The sequence below is a fragment of the Musa acuminata genome, chromosome BXJ3-10 (assembly GCF_036884655.1).
Source record: "Musa acuminata AAA Group cultivar baxijiao chromosome BXJ3-10, Cavendish_Baxijiao_AAA, whole genome shotgun sequence".
Classification (NCBI taxonomy): Eukaryota; Viridiplantae; Streptophyta; class Magnoliopsida; order Zingiberales; family Musaceae; genus Musa; species Musa acuminata.
The window spans coordinates 2,054,596-2,073,509 of NC_088358.1; the positions used below are offsets into that span (position 1 = coordinate 2,054,596).

At 37.2% G+C, this 18,914-nt stretch overlaps 2 protein-coding genes across 2 annotated transcripts; one reads left to right on the forward strand and one right to left on the reverse strand.

Annotated features, from left to right (window-relative positions):
- Positions 1-241: 241 nt before the first annotated feature.
- On the forward strand, positions 242-4,982 carry LOC103999706 (nascent polypeptide-associated complex subunit alpha-like protein 1). Its single transcript, XM_009421526.3, has 4 exons — positions 242-400; positions 3,103-3,181; positions 4,252-4,382; positions 4,467-4,982. The coding sequence occupies exons 1-4, from the start codon at positions 341-343 to the stop codon at positions 4,797-4,799; spliced, it is 603 nt and encodes a 200-aa protein (XP_009419801.1). The 5' UTR covers positions 242-340; the 3' UTR covers positions 4,800-4,982.
- Positions 4,983-6,007: 1,025 nt separating this feature from the next.
- Positions 6,008-7,815, reverse strand: LOC103999704 (glucan endo-1,3-beta-glucosidase). Its single transcript, XM_009421525.3, has 2 exons — positions 7,604-7,815; positions 6,008-7,102 (listed from the first exon to the last, which is right to left on the reverse strand). Exons 1-2 carry the CDS (start codon positions 7,737-7,739, stop codon positions 6,153-6,155), a joined length of 1,086 nt encoding a protein of 361 aa, XP_009419800.2. The 5' UTR covers positions 7,740-7,815; the 3' UTR covers positions 6,008-6,152.
- Between the last annotated feature and the right edge of the window lie 11,099 nt (positions 7,816-18,914).

Consider the following 18,914-nt stretch of genomic DNA (forward strand, 5'->3'; position numbering starts at 1 on the left):
CATCATCCGACGCTCACTCGACGGTCGATGCTCGACGGACGATCGATGCCTCTCATGATTAGAAGAAAAAAACATAAAAATAAAAATATTTACGTGAAGCTATATTAGGAATATTAAAAATGGGTTCGTCGATTAAAATGTTAAGAGATATATTCCGAAGAAAAGCTTCCCGTGATGAGTCCAACAACAATTACTAATTGCTCAGTGGCATATTGGTAATTTAGCACTGGCAGAAGAGATATATACCTGAACGGCCACCGTGAGTCTCACTGGGGATATCGGTTCTCGTTAGGGTTTTGCAGCGGCCCGCCGGTTTTTTTCTCTTTCCGATCCGATCTCAATGACTGCCCAAACGCAAGAAGAACTCCTCGCTGCTCATCTCGAGCAACAAAAGATCGACGTGAGCCTTCAAATCTAAACCCTTGTCCCCATGCTGTTCCTAAATTGATATCTCTTTCTTTTTTTTGTTTTTCGTTTCTGCTCTTTGAACCTACTTTTTTGTTCACTTCTCATGTTTGAAATGTTAAAGATGTGATCTTTTTTTTATCTTGCTTTGAAAACTTCTTTGAGTTAAGGCGTGGGCCTTTTATTTTTGGGGTCAGTGTTTGAAATTCCTTTTTGCTGTATTCTGGTGATCTATGCGTTTTGAATTGAGTGTTCGTTTTAATCTTGTGTTTAACACGTTAAAAATGCGATCTTTTGTGATCGTGTTTTGGAAAATGTTTTCGATTCGTGTGAGATTTTTATGGGCCAGTTAATGATTCTGTTCGTTTTTCTGTTTTCTTTTATCAATTTCTGCGCGATGAACTGAGTTTCTGTTACGACTTAGTGTTTGGAACGCTAAAGATATGATCTTTGACATCTTACTCCTGAATATTGCTTTGATATCAGTATGTAGGCGTGAGATTCTTATGGGTCTGTGGTGATATGTGGTTGAACTGGCACTTCAGCAAGGAAAAATGTCTATTTTCTGAGAGATTAAACTGATTCAAATGCGTTCGATTTCTTAATCTGACATCTCGTGTTGTCCTATGTTACGTTAGGGGGGTTTTAAAGAATCAATGAAGGAACGTAAAATAAATGTTACTTTAAGATAATTCTCATGACATATTCAAGGTGGATATCATCAAGAAACAAATTGTAGCAAGAATACTGCTAGGAACGTATTAAGTTCCACGGTTTGTCTATAGGTTTGATCATATCATGTTTCAGTTGAGGTATTAGAAGAAAGTATTATGTGGGAGATTTTTTTTTGTTTGGTGTAGCAATGCTTGTTCTGTTATATAAGTGGTTTCCTCCAATGATTTGGTTAAGTAATGTAGGAATTGCATATTTAAATGAAAAAAAGTATGGCCCGGGAAACACCATCAGTTCTGGACTTTACATAAATATATGATTGTAGTAAACAATTTTTTAGCAGGGGAATTTATTTTATTGCTGATCCAGGCTGCCAGTGATATTTGGTGCCTGGAGGTTTTCTTATGTGAGGGTTTGTGCAATACGTTTGGATGTGTTATCTAGTTGTTATGTGGCAATGACAGACTTCCAGATGAGTTCTAATTGATAGGTACATTGTCTGAAATGGTCTTTTGAGGGAGTGATTCTATAAATTTGTCAATGATATCCTAATTTTTATTCTGGTGTAGGTTTGGTAACTTGTATGGTGAAATAATGTGATCTTTTCATGGGGTTTCATGGTGGTCAGGTGATTCTTAAATTTTTGCCAAAATAAGACACTTGATACCCTTTCATGGTTCTACTTGTCCATGGATTTGAACTTTTCTGTGAATGCGCCTGTCATAGTTAAAACAGGATATAAGATCATTAATTGTTCATAACAGATCCTTGTATTTTGTACAGCATTGCTTTCATCAGAGTTATTATCCTGTTGATGCCCTGCTGTAAGGATTATGTTGATTAAGCAATTGGCCATATCCCATAGATCATATCATGTCAGGATTTGTGTCTCAGCTGTTATTTAGGTTTGTATTGATATTGGACATCTATCTGCTAGTGAAATTCTGAAATTTGGATCACTATTTTGTCCGTCATGAGGAACTATCATATACTGTTCTCTGTCTCGGCTCTTAGCTTGATTTGTATTGATATTATCTTCTGGTACCAAATATTTTGATATTATATCTCATTTGTTGGTCTTCTATATTGAACTACATATGTATTATCTCCAGCGAGATTAGCCTTATCAAGGGCATCCTTACAGAATAGTAAGACCTAAGGTTACACATATAGATTGTAGATGGATCGACTCGAGTAATTTCTTAAGGTCTCTTATAAACTGGGTTGGGGCTCATTCTGAAATCTATGGTAGTAGTGCAGCAAACACAATTTAAGACATGCTAATATGCCAATCAGCAATACTGGCTGCCTGTTAAGCTTCTCTTTAAGCATCAGGGAAGTTAGTTCTGCTGCTTCTATTATGTAACCATTACTAAAGTCTATTTTTTTGTTTCTATTCATCTGCTAGTATTCATATGAAGATGTTTTGTACTGAATATAATGTTTGCCATTTATTTTCCCGGTTTGCATCTAGTTCTATAAAATGATCAAGAGGGATGTGTTCCCTTTTGATCTGTTGACTTGTGTCAAGGATTGAGGGTTGTATTGGGTGTTGTACCATTCTATCCTTTGTATATATGGATATACAACTTTATTGAGAATATATTTGAAACATTAGTTTGTAAAAGCTCAGGCTATGAGAAATTATGTGTTTGTGCTCTATAATTTCTGCATTAAATACTGGTGTTTATTGACTTGAAAGTATTTAAAGATTGATACCTGGTCCACCCGATAGTTCTTTATTTGTGGAATTTCTAATTCAGAAATATATGTTAGATAGGCATCGATGTAATTAAACATCAAATTGAAAAGAAAATTTAAGCAGTTGCTAAAATTTACTAACTGGTTCTTTATAGTATTCTGTCATATGATCCTAGATCTAAAACTAATGCACTTTACCTGTTGTTTATTGCCTTGTATTTTCTATCTTATGTTCTATTGATCAGCTCAATATATTGTATTGTATCTGAATCAATATTTGAATAAAAAATGTGCATTTATCTAATATAAGTTTTTTCTTTGCAGCCTGATGAACCTGTCGTTGAAGATGACGAAGAGGAGGATGATGATGATGATGAAGATGATGACAAAGATGATGCTGAAGGTATGCCTGCTTTCTGTATTATATCTGAGAACTTTTGAGAAGACTATGGTGTATTTTAGACAAAGTTATATCTTTAATATAATGAGGGGTATTTTTGTTCTTTTCTTTTTCTTGTTAAATAAATAATGGTTAAGTTAAAGTTTGGGCCGTATGTCATCTGATTACTGCCAATTTCTGATAAATGGCTCCTTACTTTCCCAGTCTTGGACTCATGTATTTGGAATTTGCTTCACTTTGGTGGTCACAAAAATATTTAGTAACTCGTTTCTGCATGCTGTAATTTCCATATTCATGTTTTCTTGTCAAGCCATTGGTGATTATATATCGTGGGAACTGCATAATCAAGATTAGACTCAACTTATATTGATTTCAAATTGATCAGATCTTGAACATTCTTCTTGGTATTGGCCTACTGAAGATTAGTAGTATTAGCTATGAAAGATGGATAGATTGATTGCTTTGTCTTCCCAATTATATTCTTTAAAAAGAGTAAAGAAAAGAAAAGAAAATAATTTTTTTGTGAGCTGCCTTATAGATCTTAACCCTATGTCTTATCAGTTTGCAAGTAGTTATTTAAATCTAAAAGTCAGTTATAGCAGTGTATCCTGATCTTATTCGAGGCTCATTTAATATCCCATAGTTGTCCACTAAAACACCACTATTGTAGAATAGTATGGTTCTCATATATATATGTTGCGCTGTTCTTTCTGCACTAAGTATTTATGGTACATCTTTTAGGCATTTGACAGTTGGAGGTTTTTGCTGCATGTACTGTGAGCTCTCAAGTGAAAGTTGGTAACAAGGTTCTGTAATGATGCATTTATTTTACTTGCCATCCTTCTTTCCAAAGGTTCCACTTTTCTCGAGGATCCCATAGTTACATATTGAGCCTACATGATCATGGTTGTGGGTTTCTGATAGAAAAATGGAATGGTAGATTTTTTTGTTCTTTTAGCTTGAGATGGTTTTGAACATATGCCATTCTTGTGTATGTTTTATGGGTTATTTGTTTACCCTATATTCTCTTGGACTTTAAAAAGTTTGTATGATATCTCTTTAACTATTTGTAGGGCAAGCAGGTGATGCTTCTGGAAGATCAAAGCAGAGTAGAAGCGAGAAAAAAAGTCGAAAGGCTATGCTGAAGCTTGGTATGAAGCCAATACCTGGTGTTAGTCGTGTCACTGTGAAGAAGAGCAAAAATGTAAGTTGTGGGGAAAATTTGTACAAATTTATTTCTTGCTTTAGAATAGAATTCTAAAGAAAGAAAATTCTTGTGATGCCTCAGATATTATTTGTCATCTCAAAACCGGATGTTTTCAAGAGCCCAACCTCAGACACCTATGTCATTTTTGGAGAGGCCAAAATTGAGGACCTGAGCTCACAGTTGCAGACTCAGGCTGCGGAGCAGTTCAAGGCCCCTGATCTGAGCCATGTGATCTCAAAACCTGAGCCATCTGCCGCAGCACACGATGACGAAGAAGTTGACGAAACTGGGGTGGAGCTGAAAGACATCGAATTGGTGATGACCCAGGCTGGGGTTTCCAGGTCGAAGGCTGTCAAGGCACTCAAAGCAGCTGATGGTGATATTGTCACTGCTATCATGGAACTTACCAATTGATGTTTGAAATATCTAGAAAATGTTTTTGTCAGATCCTGTTGGTCAGTTTGTGTTTCCTCGAGGATATATGTGCTGAAGCCCGCTTCATTTGTTGGCTTGGGTGGTTTTATGTTTTTATTTATATGCTGTAGTACTAATGCGCTCTTATACTGCCTAATTATATTTGTTTGCTTGTGTTTTCTACTACTTGGGTGCTTCGGGGAGTAGGATTACTAGCAACTCCTAGTTGGCCTCCTCAGGGTCATGTTTTCATTTTCCACTGCATGTTTTAGAGATATGCATTATTATTTTCAATGTCAAAATGTGTAATTTGCCAGAGCTGTGACATAAAACTGGGTTCATCAAATAACTATTTTAGAGATATGCATTATTATTTTATCAAATAACTGTGTCATCAGTTATTTGATGAAATCAGACCTTCATGTCATGGTGGGTGCCATTTCCCGCCGCTCTTTCCTTGCAAATCTATCAGATGTCTCCACAATTGTTGATGTTCCACGGTGGTCGTAATTCACTGCCAGATGCTTTGCTGCATTGAAATGACAGGTGACTTTGCCACGTGAGAGAACAAGATTGTGCACGTAAATTACTCTAATCATTGTTTGAACTAAAATTATCAATATAAAGTTTGAGAAATCTTGTGGGCTATTAATAATTTTGAAACAGGAAGCTTGAAATTACCAAAGTTAAAAAGCTTTCTTGTTTCTCCTGTGTTAGCCTAATGAAGGTAATCATACTGGCATATTATATCATTTTAGCTTAGTTTGCACGCTTTGTAGTCTGCATGACATCGGTGTCGAAGATAACGTGCGCATTCTCAACTGGCATGTCTGCAGTCCAATGTTCTAAAAGGCAGTCACAATGTTCAGTAGGCTCAAAGTGCTGCATACAATGTAACCTAGAAACTTGAAGCGATCCAAACTTTTATGTGATCTATATAAAGAGCACGAGACCTAAAATGAAACATGAATGATGATGATGTAGCACCATCAAGGTGTAAAACATGCCCCATAGCAGATGATGGTTTTTTGGCATGCTGAAGCTGACGCTGAAGAGGTAATCTTGCAAACTGAAGTCATACTGAATTAAGCACTCCAAACACATCTTTTTTTGAATATATAGTTCAATGAAATAATTATGACCCAAAATACTTGTAGGTCCAAATTGTGATCCGTTCAAGTTTCCAGAAACTTGTAACATACTGATAATGAGTAAAGAGGGGTGTTTGTTATATATCATCATGATTCAACTTTCTCCAAGATCAGAATTCTCCCTTTATTCTGGTGCTTTATTTCATGTTTTATTCGTAGGTAGGTAGGTAGGAGATGATTCATCAACCTTACAAGTTAGTTTCTAGAAGCTTATTTGGTAGACGGGCTGCTTGTTGGGATAAAACAGGCCAAAGTTCTGCTCGATCCCTCCAGCCTTCTGGTTCTCGTTGAACATCTCGAATATGTACGCCTCGATCTCCTTCCCTGGTCTCCTCGGCGTTCCTCCGCCAACATGCCTGATCAAGTTCTGGTTGTACGTCCGCGCGTTGCTGGTGCTCGCTTCGGCTCCTCCGCCCGCCGACGGCCACCCGCTCTCCGACACCACCACCGCCACGTTCGCCCCTCCCACTCTCTCCAGCGCCGCGAAGACCGCGTCGACGATGGCGTCGAACAGGTTCTGATAGCTGAATCGCCCATCCTGCACGACGACGCCGGAGGCCGTGAACAGGGCGTAGGGCAGCGAGATCTGTCCCGGGTTGCCGGTGTAGCTAAAATAAGGGTACACATTGACCAGGAGCGGCGCTCCGTTACTCGCCAAGAACTGCACGATGGGGCTCAGGTACGCCTGGGCGGCGGAGGAGAAGGCGCCGGCGGAGGGAGGGTAGGACGTGCCGAGGACGCCCGTGTCGACCGCGGTCGAGACCTTGATCTGGTTTTGCAGGCCAGCCGAGGACAAAGCATTGTAGATGTTGCGCATGGCGGGGAGGATGTACTGCGCCAGATCCGATCCGGGGATCAGCTCGTTTCCGACAGCTATGTATCGAAAGGAGACGCTGGGCCAGTAGGCGACGACGTTCCTCCGGATCCAGTCGCCGGCGGCCGAAGGATTGGAGGCCAGTGACTGCACGTCGGATCGGGGGACATCCAACAGGACTTGGATGTTGGAGTTCCTGAGGGCTTGCAGGGCGGCTTGGTTTGGATCGTAGAGTCTCATCCTCGCGATGTTGTTGGATTTGTAGAGACTGACCACCTCGCTGGGCGGGGGAAGATTGTTGCCGAGCATGCCGTAGCAGACACCAATCGATTGCACTCCTGCAGTAGAACACATCGGAGACTTAGCTGTGGTGCTCTATGGAAGATGATCAAGCAAATTGGTCGTGCATCTGCAAGTGGAGTAAGACTAATCTGCATTGAAAGGACTACTCATTTTATTCAGATAAAGCGAACATACGTGTGAATTATACCAAGTTTCTACCTAGAATATATATATATATATATATATATATATATATATATATATATATATATATATAGCATTGTTTCTAAAATCAATTAATTTTTTTTATCCGTTAACCAATAATCCCAAATATTTAAACAGTTACATATGAGCTAACTCAAGTAGATGACGTAAGCCAATCAAGGAAAAGAATATTGCATGAAATAAAGAGAGCAAAATGCAGGTTACAAGTTTTGAAAATATAACCTACCATGATTAAATTATCAAAAGCTTGAACTCTTATAAAAACCCTAATAAATTTGTAAGAGCTAACAATCAAATATATAATATGAGAGAGAGAGAGAGAGAGAGAGAACTTGTTGGAACTGCTACAAGGACTGAAACCAGCAAGGCAAAGCCTTTTATGGAGAGAGAAGCTTTTGTTGCCATGACAACAACTCTGTCAAAAGGGTTCTCTTCTTCCCCGCTGAAATGGTTTGTGTTCATCAACATGCTGTGTTCCTACTCCTTATATAGAGGTTTCGACACAGGCATCATCCCCTCAGGTCTACCCTCCTCTTGAAACTCTTGGCTTCCTGATAGAAGAAAACGAAAGGCAACAGCTTGTTCTTTCTCCCCACCATCCTTATCCCTTCCAAAATTCTGGATGAGGACTTGGAAGTCTTGTTCCATTTGGAATATGGGTCACAAATAGTGGAATAGATTCTTGTCATCACATGTCCTTGACCTAATTAAGACGATGCATTGATCAAAAGAGTTAAAGATGGAAGAGACGTAATCCATGCATGCATCTAATCAACAGTCTTTAAGATGAGGTCAGGTACATTTGCAACTTGCTACCATCAACCATTTTCTCATGCTCAGCAGTAGTCACCAGACTGGACAAACCGAGTTGGTCCGTCAATGCGTGAATTCTTCCAATTCCACATTGATGGAAAATTTGGGGTGCTTACACACCTAACAGCCATCATAGTTTATCATCAGGAAGGGAGAATATTGCTCACACGTTTGATCCTTGACTCCAAGGGGATAAGCCTATAGTTGTGGAAGTCACACCAAGCTGCAAACTGCTGCATTGATTAGACATGACTTCAACAAATCAATTTTCCTGTACATGTGTTCAAAAATTTCAACCTTATGGTTTACAGTTTAATTCATTAATTTCTATGTCCCTACCAGACTTTAATGGCTAGAGAACTTTTTTTTTTCCAATCAGATTAATCAAATTATTATTATTTTTAATTACAAATAAGTGACTAAGATGAGATTCAAACTATCAAGATTTTTATCATCTAAAATAACTGATACCTACCTTATTAATTTTATTAATCCAAATTACGGAGAGTACTCTTAAAATCGGTTCGGTCATCAATCTCAATTACGGATATAACTCGATCTGATTTGAGTTCGAATTTTAGCGTGCAACAAGAATCTTGTCCAGAGACCACTGATATTAAAAGTCAGCTAAGGTTGTGGCAAATCTTTGTGTTCAGAAAAGAACGTTGCTGGGAGAGAGAACCTCATTGTTTAGAGTTGCAGTTTGAAGGATCATTATTTATAGTGAGGATTTGATTAAGTGAATATTTTGGTGTTGTGCTTTGTGATGACGGAACAAATTTAATTACCCTACTTTGTTGTTTCTATCGTGTGGACGGTGAAAACTACCTTTGACATATTTGCTTTATATGTCAGCCATATGATCTTCAAAATTAAAATAACTTTAGATGGGAGAAGAATTTTGTATTCAATCTCAAAAAATAGAGGAGTCCGGGAATGTTAGGCTAAATACCAAACAATAAAAATTTAATTTAATTTAATTAATAAAATAAAAAAGAATAGATTTTAGAATTCATCCAAAATCATTATCAACTTTTCTAAGGAATGATTTTGCCCCTTCGTGCAGATTTATGGTTGAATCAATTCCCCAAGGTAAGTCGTAGTATCACAAGCACAAACAGAACAACATTAGAGAAAATTTAAGGAAAAGATAGAAGAGAAGATTTTTCACCATTTAAAACCAAATAGCTGATTAAAGATTTGACTTGGTTATATTATTTTTGAATTAGCTTAGAAGATAATATAAGTGGTTCAAGACCTTCGTTTTTTGGACCAATTTTTTAAAATAGGTTTCATGCTTACCTGGAACCTCAAATTCAAAACAGGTCTGACAATGGACTGAGGCCAATGCTTCTAATATAACAAAGACGAGTAATAAAAGAAGAACCGTAAAGAGTACATTATAGAAAAGATGAACCAGATGTTTAGAGAAGCTTCAAGTACATTCATAATCAGTCTCAAGTTATTAGATTTTTATGATAGTGCAAGGGTATTGGATACCGGTACTGTTTATTATATCTGTAATTCATTGCAGATTCTAGCAAAGCCTAAGAGATTGGCTAAAGGCGATATTAACCTCAAGATGAACAATACCCCAAGATGGACAATAGAGCAAGAGTTGCTACTATTGTTGTCAGCGAGATCACTTTACAAGAGTTGCTGTTGTTGTTGTCGGTGAGCTACTATTCCATTTCATGTTTGACATTGAATGATTATAAAATTATTTGTGAGAACAATAGATGTTCAATTATTAAGGATGATAAGATTATCATTAGAGGGACATCGCATAATGATTTGTTTATGTTAGATACTACTCTACATATCATAAATGTAAGTGTGTCTAAGAGAAAACAAGGTGAGGAGAACAGTGCATACTTGTGACATTGTAGGCTGGGTCATATCTATAAGGGAATGATTCGAAAGTTGTTGGAGGATGGATATACTAGTCATAAGTGCCCTGCAAGCCAATTACGTGAGTGATGGCATATGTGGCTTACACACAGTCTTTTTGTTTATTATTATTAGTCGATATTTTATCACTTTATATTGCTTATTACATATTGTGATGTCCATGGATCCATGCAATGAGAATCGGATCATGATGAGATCATGATAATGAGACCGATTTGTCTTTAAATACAGATTATAAATAATCTCAATCATAGGTTACTTGAGAGGGACATCGAGATAATAAGATAGACTAGTGTATTATATACCCATACATATGATTGAGGTGACTAGTCTCATAGCTACTCATGTGGGGACACTAGGGACACAATGCAAGTGCTCATTGGAGAATGAGTTCACTGATTGATCCACTTATGAAATGCTAGATGGTTAATGATACCTCATTGTCAAATAGTAATTTCGTTATCCTAGTGGTATACTTAGTCCTTAGACTTGAGACACCAAGGATGTCCTGTATGAGTACTACACTCTTTGATACTAGACTTATAGGTTTGAAAGTTCTAGATCTAGCACAATTGGTCATCGGGAGTGGTAGCCAACCTTATGAGAACTATTGAGTTTCGATAGAGGATCATCTACTCTCGGTGTCATAAGAGGAATATCTCATGTGTTCTTGCTCAGACAAATCTCTAGCCAAGGTCATTCGGATTAAGAGAGAAAGAGTTCTTCGGGAGAATTCGATTAGAGCGAGACTCGAGTAGAAATTGTATGGGCCTGATAGTACTATATTCGGTATACGATCTTTGGGGTTTTAGATGGATGAGAGACTATAGATACATGACAACTAAGGATAGACAAGTCCAATGGATTGGATTTTCTTGTATTATCTGGAGACTACGACGTAGTAGCATAGTATGTCTACAGTCGATAAGTCGAGTGAATTATTATAGAAATAATAATTCACTGAGCCAGAAGGAGTTCTGATAGGTATGACTCACAACCAATTCGATATTGGGTCTAGAGGATCACACACATATGATAGATATTACAATGAGTAGAGGTTCGAATATGAGATATCCGTTGGAGCCCTTATCTTATTGGATACCCAATAAGCCCCTAAATTATTGGATCCTATGGATGAGATCCAATAAGAGTCAATGAGAGTTTATTGGATAGAGATCCACTAATATAAGAGGCTTGGGTAGTTGAATGGAAATCCAGTACCCAATAGGGCAGGATCCATTATGGTAAAGTTGATAAAGGGCTTATATAAATAGGAGAGAACTAAACACCCATAGGTTAGAGCTTCTTTTGTCTTCCATCTCTTATTCTCATCTCCCCTTCTCCTCCTCAGATAGCAGGCCTGAAGATTTGAGAAGCATCGTCATAGCCCTGTTGTGTGAATCACCACTAGAGAGGAGGATGCTTGACCTCTTTCATCCTCTCCTACAGATCTACAAGGATTTAGGAATATACAATCTCACTAGGTAAAATACAAACTATCTTATGCGTGGTTTTCGATTTTATGGATTTTGCGCACCAATCTTCACACGACGATGAACACAATTTATGAGAAATTTGGAGATTTTTTGTTTTATGTTCTTCCATTGCGCATGTGATGTCGCCCTTAGATTTTCCCTATAATGGTATCAAAGCAAGTTGTTCGTGTGAAAGATTGGTTTTGAACTACGTGTGTTGTGTTTTGAAAAAGTTTTTGACGTCAATTTCATTAATGCAAAGGCAAGAATGGGCAGCAATCGTAGCTGCCCTTGTTGCCCTCGCAGAAGTGGCCAAAGGCTGCTTGCAGCCTTAGCCACCTGCGTGTTGGTGGCCGATGTCCGACGGCCTGCCCGTAGCGACGACGCTTGTCTGTAGGGTGCCCATAGGCAAGCCACCTACATGCAACGACAACACTTATGGGTAGGGCTCCCGTAGGCGGGCGATGTGGGCGAGCCGCCTATAGGCAAGCGGCACATCGCCCACGGGTGAGCCGCCTGCGGGGGGCGGCCATCACCCGCAAGGGCAACGCTGCCCGCGGGCACAACACCAGTGGGCGAGTCGCCTGTAGGGGCATGCTGGTGTGCACTGCCCATAGGCAGGGACTCGCTCGCCCGTAGAGGGCCGCCATCGATAGGGTTTTTTCGACAAAAGATAGTTTTACCCCTCGGAATTTCAGAAATTCTGAATTCTATCCTTTGTCCAAATTATGAAAATACCCCTCACAATTCAAAAAATTCCCTACATGTCCATAATATAAAAAAAATAGTTAATTAAAATATTTAATTAACTATTATTATTATCTAATAGTCCTTTGTAATGATATTTATATGTGATGTATGATATGGATAGATAATCATGGACCGTGTGATGTGTGTACTTGTGATTATTATTATTATTATTGGGGCTTACGAGCTACCACTTTATTTCTCATTTATTATCGAGTTTACGTGACTATGGTTAAGTTATAATCACATGAGGAGATGTAGCGGGAGCGTGAAAGCGATAGCAGGACCCACGAGATCGAGACGGACGATCGCGACACATGGAGATGCATCGAGATGTCGACGGAACCGACAAGGACGAGATAGATGATCACAAGGTATGAAGATATACAGCTGCACACATAGATCTTGATGTGAGTAATTAGGTCTATTGGCTTGGGCTTAATCATATTAGGTTATGATCCATGATTATATGGTGAGATTGCTCATATGATATGTGATTGCTTATATACCTACTAGATATGTATATATATTTACATACGATATAGATATATATTAAATATGTATGTGTGTGACAAATTCTTATCGTTTTAATGCAGTATTATTATGATATAACTCCAAATCAACTTACGAAAATAGGTTTAAAGAATTTTGTCAGATTTTTTCCTGGAATACTTCGAAGAGTAGGACCTACAAACTTTCCGGATATTGCCAATTAGATTCAGACACTGTCCTGTTATTTATTGTAAATAACTGCATCATTTAGTTGTACATAAGAAAAGCAAAAAAAAAATATGATAAGCTTCGCATAACAAAGAAGGAGAAGAATATGAGCATAAGATGGGAAAGGGAAAAGTGACGGATCAGGAAATAGTAAGAGGAACCTCGAGGAATCTTGAGGCACACAATCTCTTTTGTTTATTGGTTTTTTTTGTTGCATAACAAATCTAAAATATCATTAATTCGATGTCCCTTAAACCATATTAGTTATTTCATAGAACTTTCTAATCATAGCTACACTTATGGCTCATTAACGTAGAACTGAAGCTGGAAACTTTAAAATCTATTGGAGAACATAGAAGGTTTTCTTTTTAAGAGCCTGGATGTCTGAATTGCAATATAGACTTTTAATGTGTAAACCCAAACCTTTAAGCAGTACCCTCGTTGGATGTCTTCCAAGTTTTCTTTCTGCCACATCTGTAATAAATAATGCCAGCATTTGATATTAGTAGATATCCACGGAAATCAAAGGTGAAAGTTGATTGATTCCTGAAGTGAAAAAAGTTTCTAATTCTTGATTACTCCAACAATGGAAGATATGTACAGATTCTTGTTTGTAGTACCTCATTCCCTATAAACTGATGATTGGGTTGGAAAGAGAATACTATGAATGTTATTATGGTTTCTACTGAGTTCGTCGAAAGTCAATGAAATGATAACAAGAAACATACTTTCATCCGAATTGGAACCAGATGTGCTAATTGTCCATGTTTCAGAACAAATTAAATTGTATTGTGTTTGCTCATCCCATGTGGCATTCATTGCAATTGTTATCGTCATTTAATTCTTTTATGTTATTTCTTTGCCATTTCAAGCCATTTGATCACAAAATCTTTTGGCTGACTTTCATTTCTTGATTACAAATTCTTTTGGCCGACTTTCATAAATGATTACTTGGCATAATTTCTTTTATTGAATCGAGGGACATAGGGAACTTTTTGATATTCTAAGTTCTTTATTTTGAATTTTTTTTGACGGAAGGGTTAATTTTTTTGGTTGCATATGTGTTGTAAAAGTTTAAAGGACCGCTCATGTTTATGGAATGATAAGTTTAAGTTGTATAAGGATATGAACTCATGATAAATAATTATCTTTTTGTGATTATATATATTTCTACGATTATGGATTTGTGTTATAGTTGATGTTTAGTTGAGTTGCCTTTAGATTTTGTGAACCTCTAAGTGAAGTGGATTATGATTTATGTAACGTACTGGTTTATGAATTGTGAATATTGATTTTGAATGATTCTTAGTATCCTCAAATTGTTTGATTGGATTTTGGATTGAATTGATGATGAATTATAATATTATTGATTTTAGACAGTGTCACACCTCTTGAATGTGATAATTCAGGGGGCGTGATAGAGTTGCTATCGGAGCATGATTTGAGGATTTCTAAGAATTTTGATATGCTAGATGTGTAATAAATTTTGAGTTTTAGTGATTTCTATTTAGAGACTGATCAAAAGTTTTCTTTTGCTATTTTAGGAAGCCAGGATGACGAGGTCATCTGTTTTTCCTGTTGCATCTACTTCTGATCAATTAAGTGGAATTATGAAAACTCTAGAGGCTATGACACAAGTAATGCAACAACAAGTCCGACAAGGAAGAAATGATGAAACGGGGAATTCAAACTAGACTGGGTTGGGAATTAAACAGTTTAAGAAGCTTAGTCCTCCCAGTTTTAATGGTGAGCCTGATCCAATGGTAGCAAAATAATGGATGATGCAGATAGAGAAAATATTTGATGTTTTAAATTGCCCAGATGATAAGAAGGTTTCTTTTGCTACCTTCATGCTAGAAGGAGAGGCTGAGCACTAGTGGCGAACCATAAAGAGGATTTCTGAAGCTCGACAAGAGCCAATCACTTAGAAGGTATTTATAGAAAATTTTAATGATAAATATTTTCCAGATTGTATCAGAGAGCATAAAGAATTAGAGTTCCTGAATCTCATCCAGGGAAATTTGACAGTAGTCAAATATGAGTCTAAATTCACTGAGCTCTCTAGATTTGCCACACATATGATTGATGATGAATATAGGAAAGCAAGAAGATTTGAAAGAGGACTAAGGCCAGCAATAAGAAGCCGGATATCAGCTTTAAAACTCTAGGTATACACTGATATAGTAGAAAGAGCTTTCATACTTGAAAAAGACTTGGAGGAGATCCAAGAAATCAGGGACAAGAATAACAAGGATAAGTTTGTTGGTAAAAGTAAGAGAGGAAATGAAGCAGAAAGAAGTAACAAGAGGGTAAAGGTACCTAGATTTGAGAAAAGAACTCTATCGCAAGGAACTCTATCGTGTACAAAATGTGGATGTAATCATGAAACAAGTGAGTGTTTTTGGGTGACTAGAGCCTATTTTGCCTGTAGAAAGTTAGATCATAAAGTCAGAGACTGCCCACTAAACAAGAAGAAAGAGCTACTACCCCCTAAGCCAACAGCCCATGCTAGAGTATATGCTATCACAAAATAAGATTCCAGAGCCTCTAAATTAGTGGTTGAAGGTATTCTACATGTTTCTAATAGAAATGCAAAAGTTTTGTTTGATCCTGGTTCTAACTTATCTTTTGTTTCATAATATTTTGCTTGTCACTTGGGCATTCAACCTAAACCACTAGATTATTTGCTACACGTAACTACTACTGTTGGGGATTCCTTGACTACAATTCTGGTTTATCCATCTTGTTCGATTTCTATTGGAGATCATGAACTCCTTGCCGATTTGATACTCCTAGAAATCCAAGGTTTTGATATTATACTGGGCATGGATTGGTTATCTTCATATCATGCTAGTATTGATTGTTATACAAAAATAATTACTTTTTGCATACCAAATCAGCCTATATTCTACTTTGAGGGTATTAGGCATGATTTGCCTCTTTGCTTAATATCGGCACTTCAAACTCAACGCCTTTTGCAGAAGGGATATTTTTATTATGTTATATGTGTAAAGGAACATTTAGAACAAGAAACTCACCTAAATGAAATTTTCGTGGCTAAAGAGTTCCCTGATGTATTCCTAGAGGATTTGCTTGGACTACCTCCAGACAGGGAAGGTGAGTTTGCTATTGATTTAGTCCCTAAGACAGCCCCAATATCTAAGCCTCCCTACAGAATGACACCACTCGAGCTCGAGGAATTGAAGAAACAAATACAAGAGTTGTTAGATAAGGGTTTCATTCGACCTAGCATCTCACCGTGGGGTGCTCTAGTGCTATTAGTTAATAAGAAGGATGGGACGTTGAGGCTTTGTATTGATTATAGACAGTTGAATCAGGTGACCATAAAAAATAAGTATCCCCTACTCAGGATTGATGACTTATTTGATCAATTGCAGGGTGCACAAGTATTCTCCAAGATTGATTTAAGATCAGGTTACCATCAGTTGAAGGTCAAGAAGGAGGATATTCCAAAAACAACCTTTAGAACTCAATATGGTCACTATGAATTTTTAGTAATGCCTTTTGGCTTAACTAATGCTCCTGCAGCTTTTATGGAACTGATGAATAGAATATTTCAGCCACTCTTAGATGATTGTATAATTGTATTCATTGATGACATATTAGTATATTCAAGGAATAATCAAGAGCATGATAAACACTTGAGAGATATATTATCTATACTAAGAGAAAAGAAGCTATATGCAAAGTTCAGCTAATGTGAATTTTGGTTGAAGGAAATTGCTTTCTTAGGTCACATGATTTTAGGAAAGGACATATTTATTGATCCAAAGAAAGTAGAAGTAGTAGTTAATTGGGAAGTGCCAACAAATGTAATAGAAGTTAGAGGTTTCTTGGGCATGATAGGTTATTACAGGAGATTTGTGGAGGGATTTTCTCAAATTGCTCATCCCCTCACCAAACTGGCTCAAAAGAATGTGAAATTTGAATGGAGTGGTGATTGTGAGCAAAGTTTCCAAGAATTAAAAAGAAGATTGACTAGTGCCCATATTCTCACTATTCCAAGTGGTAGTCAGGGACTTGTAGTTTATACTAATGCTTCAAGAAAGGGCCTTGGATGTGTTTTGATGTAGGAAGGGAGAGTGATTGCTTATGCTTTAAGGCAGCTAAAGAATTATGAATTGAATTATCCGACTCATGATTTGGAATTGGTAGCAATCATCTTTGCTCTAAAGATTTGGAGACATTACTTGTATGGGCGGACATTTGATATCTTTACTAATCACAAGAGTTTAAAGTATATTTTTACACAAAAGGAGTTAAATATGAGGCAGCGAAGATGGATAGAACTTCTAAAGGATTATGATTGTACCATCCGTTATCACTCAGGCAAAGCAAATGTTGTAGCTGATGCACTTAGTAGAAAATCTACAAGTTTTATAGCTAGTCTGGTTTTGAAACAATGGAAGCAATTAGAAAGAAATTATGATTCGAATATAATGAGGAAAGGGCAAGACTCAATAATGTTGATGGCCTCTAACCAGGTGCAAACTGATCTCATTCAACAAATTAAAGTAGGACAAGTACGAGATCCACATTTAATATACTTGAGGAATGAATTTGAAAAGGGATTGAAGTTGAATTTTTAAATTTCAGATGATGGCTTATTGAGATTTGGGGATAGAATATGTGTTCCAAATGACCCAGATATCAAGAACCAGATCTTGAACGAAGGTCATACTTCAAAGTACACCATGCATCCTGGTAGCAGGAAAATGTATAAAGATCTCCAAAGTCATTATTGGTGGAAAGGCATGAAGAAGGAGATTACAATATATGTTTCAAGGTGTTTGACATGTCAGCAAATCAAAGTAGAACACCAGAGACCTGGAGGTTTGTTACAGTCCTTAGATATTCCTGAATAGAAATGAGAATGCATTACTATGGACTTTGTTTTAGGACTACCCAGAACCTCTAGAAAGCATGATGCTATTTGGGTCATTGTTGATAGGTTAACCAAGTCTGCACATTTTTTACTAATTAATATGACTTATTATCTTGATAAGCTTGTAGATTTGTGTGTTGATGAAATAGTAAGACTTCATGGTGTCCCGAAGGAGATCATCTCGGATAGAGACTCCAGATTTCTTTCTAGATTGTGGAGGAGATTATAAGATTCTATGGGTACCAAAGTAAAGTTTAGCACTGCTTATCACCCTCAGACTGATGGTCAATATGAAAGAATAATTCAAGTACTTGAGGATTTGCTTAGAACCTATGTTATAGATTGGAGAGGTAAATGGGATAAAGATATTTCTCTTATTGAGTTCACTTACAATAATAGTTACCATTCGAGCATTCAGATGGCTCCTTATGAAGCATTGTATGGGCGAAAGTACAAAACACCTATATGTTGGGAGGAAGTTGGTGATAGAAAGTTGTTAGCACCAGATAAAGTACAAAAGACTACTGAAAAGATTCAGGTTATCATAAAAAGGCTAAAGGCTGCTCAGAGTCGGCAAAAGAGCTATGTTGATAATAAAAGACGAGATATCAAGTTCCAAGTAGGGGATTTTGTATTCCTAAAGGTCTCCCCTTCCAAAGGCGTTGTAAGATTTAGAAAGAAAGGAAAGTTAAACCCAAGGTTCATTGGACCTTTTGAGATCCTTGAAAGAATTGGCTTTGTTGCATACAAGATTGCCTTGCCACCATCGATGTGTCATATCCATGATATATTTCATATGTCAATGCTCAGAAAATATATACATGATCCCTCTCATGTCATTGAGTATGAGCCGATTGTGATTGAGAAAGACTTATTTTACAAAGAAGAGCCCATTCAGATTATTGATAAAAAGGAGAAGATCTTAAGAAATAGAATCATTAATCTGGTTAAAGTAATTTGGAAGCATCATCCTACAAATGAAACGACCTGGGAGCTAGAGGAAGAAATGAAGAAAGCTTACCCTCGTCTTTTTGTCGAAAGAGGTATGACAAATTTAGAGGACTAAATTTT

Coding starts and splice junctions, on each gene's coding strand:
- LOC103999706 (XM_009421526.3), top strand. CDS start 341: ATGACTGCCCAAACGCAAGAAGAACTCCTCGCTGCTCATCTCGAGCAA. Junction 401..3,102: donor TCGAGCAACAAAAGATCGAC/GTGAGCCTTCAA, acceptor TTTTCTTTGCAG/CCTGATGAACCTGTCGTTGA. Junction 4,383..4,466: donor CTGTGAAGAAGAGCAAAAAT/GTAAGTTGTGGG, acceptor GTGATGCCTCAG/ATATTATTTGTCATCTCAAA.
- LOC103999704 (XM_009421525.3), bottom strand. CDS start 7,739: ATGTTGATGAACACAAACCATTTCAGCGGGGAAGAAGAGAACCCTTTT. Junction 7,103..7,603: donor CCTTGTAGCAGTTCCAACAA/GTTCTCTCTCTC, acceptor GTTCTACTGCAG/GAGTGCAATCGATTGGTGTC.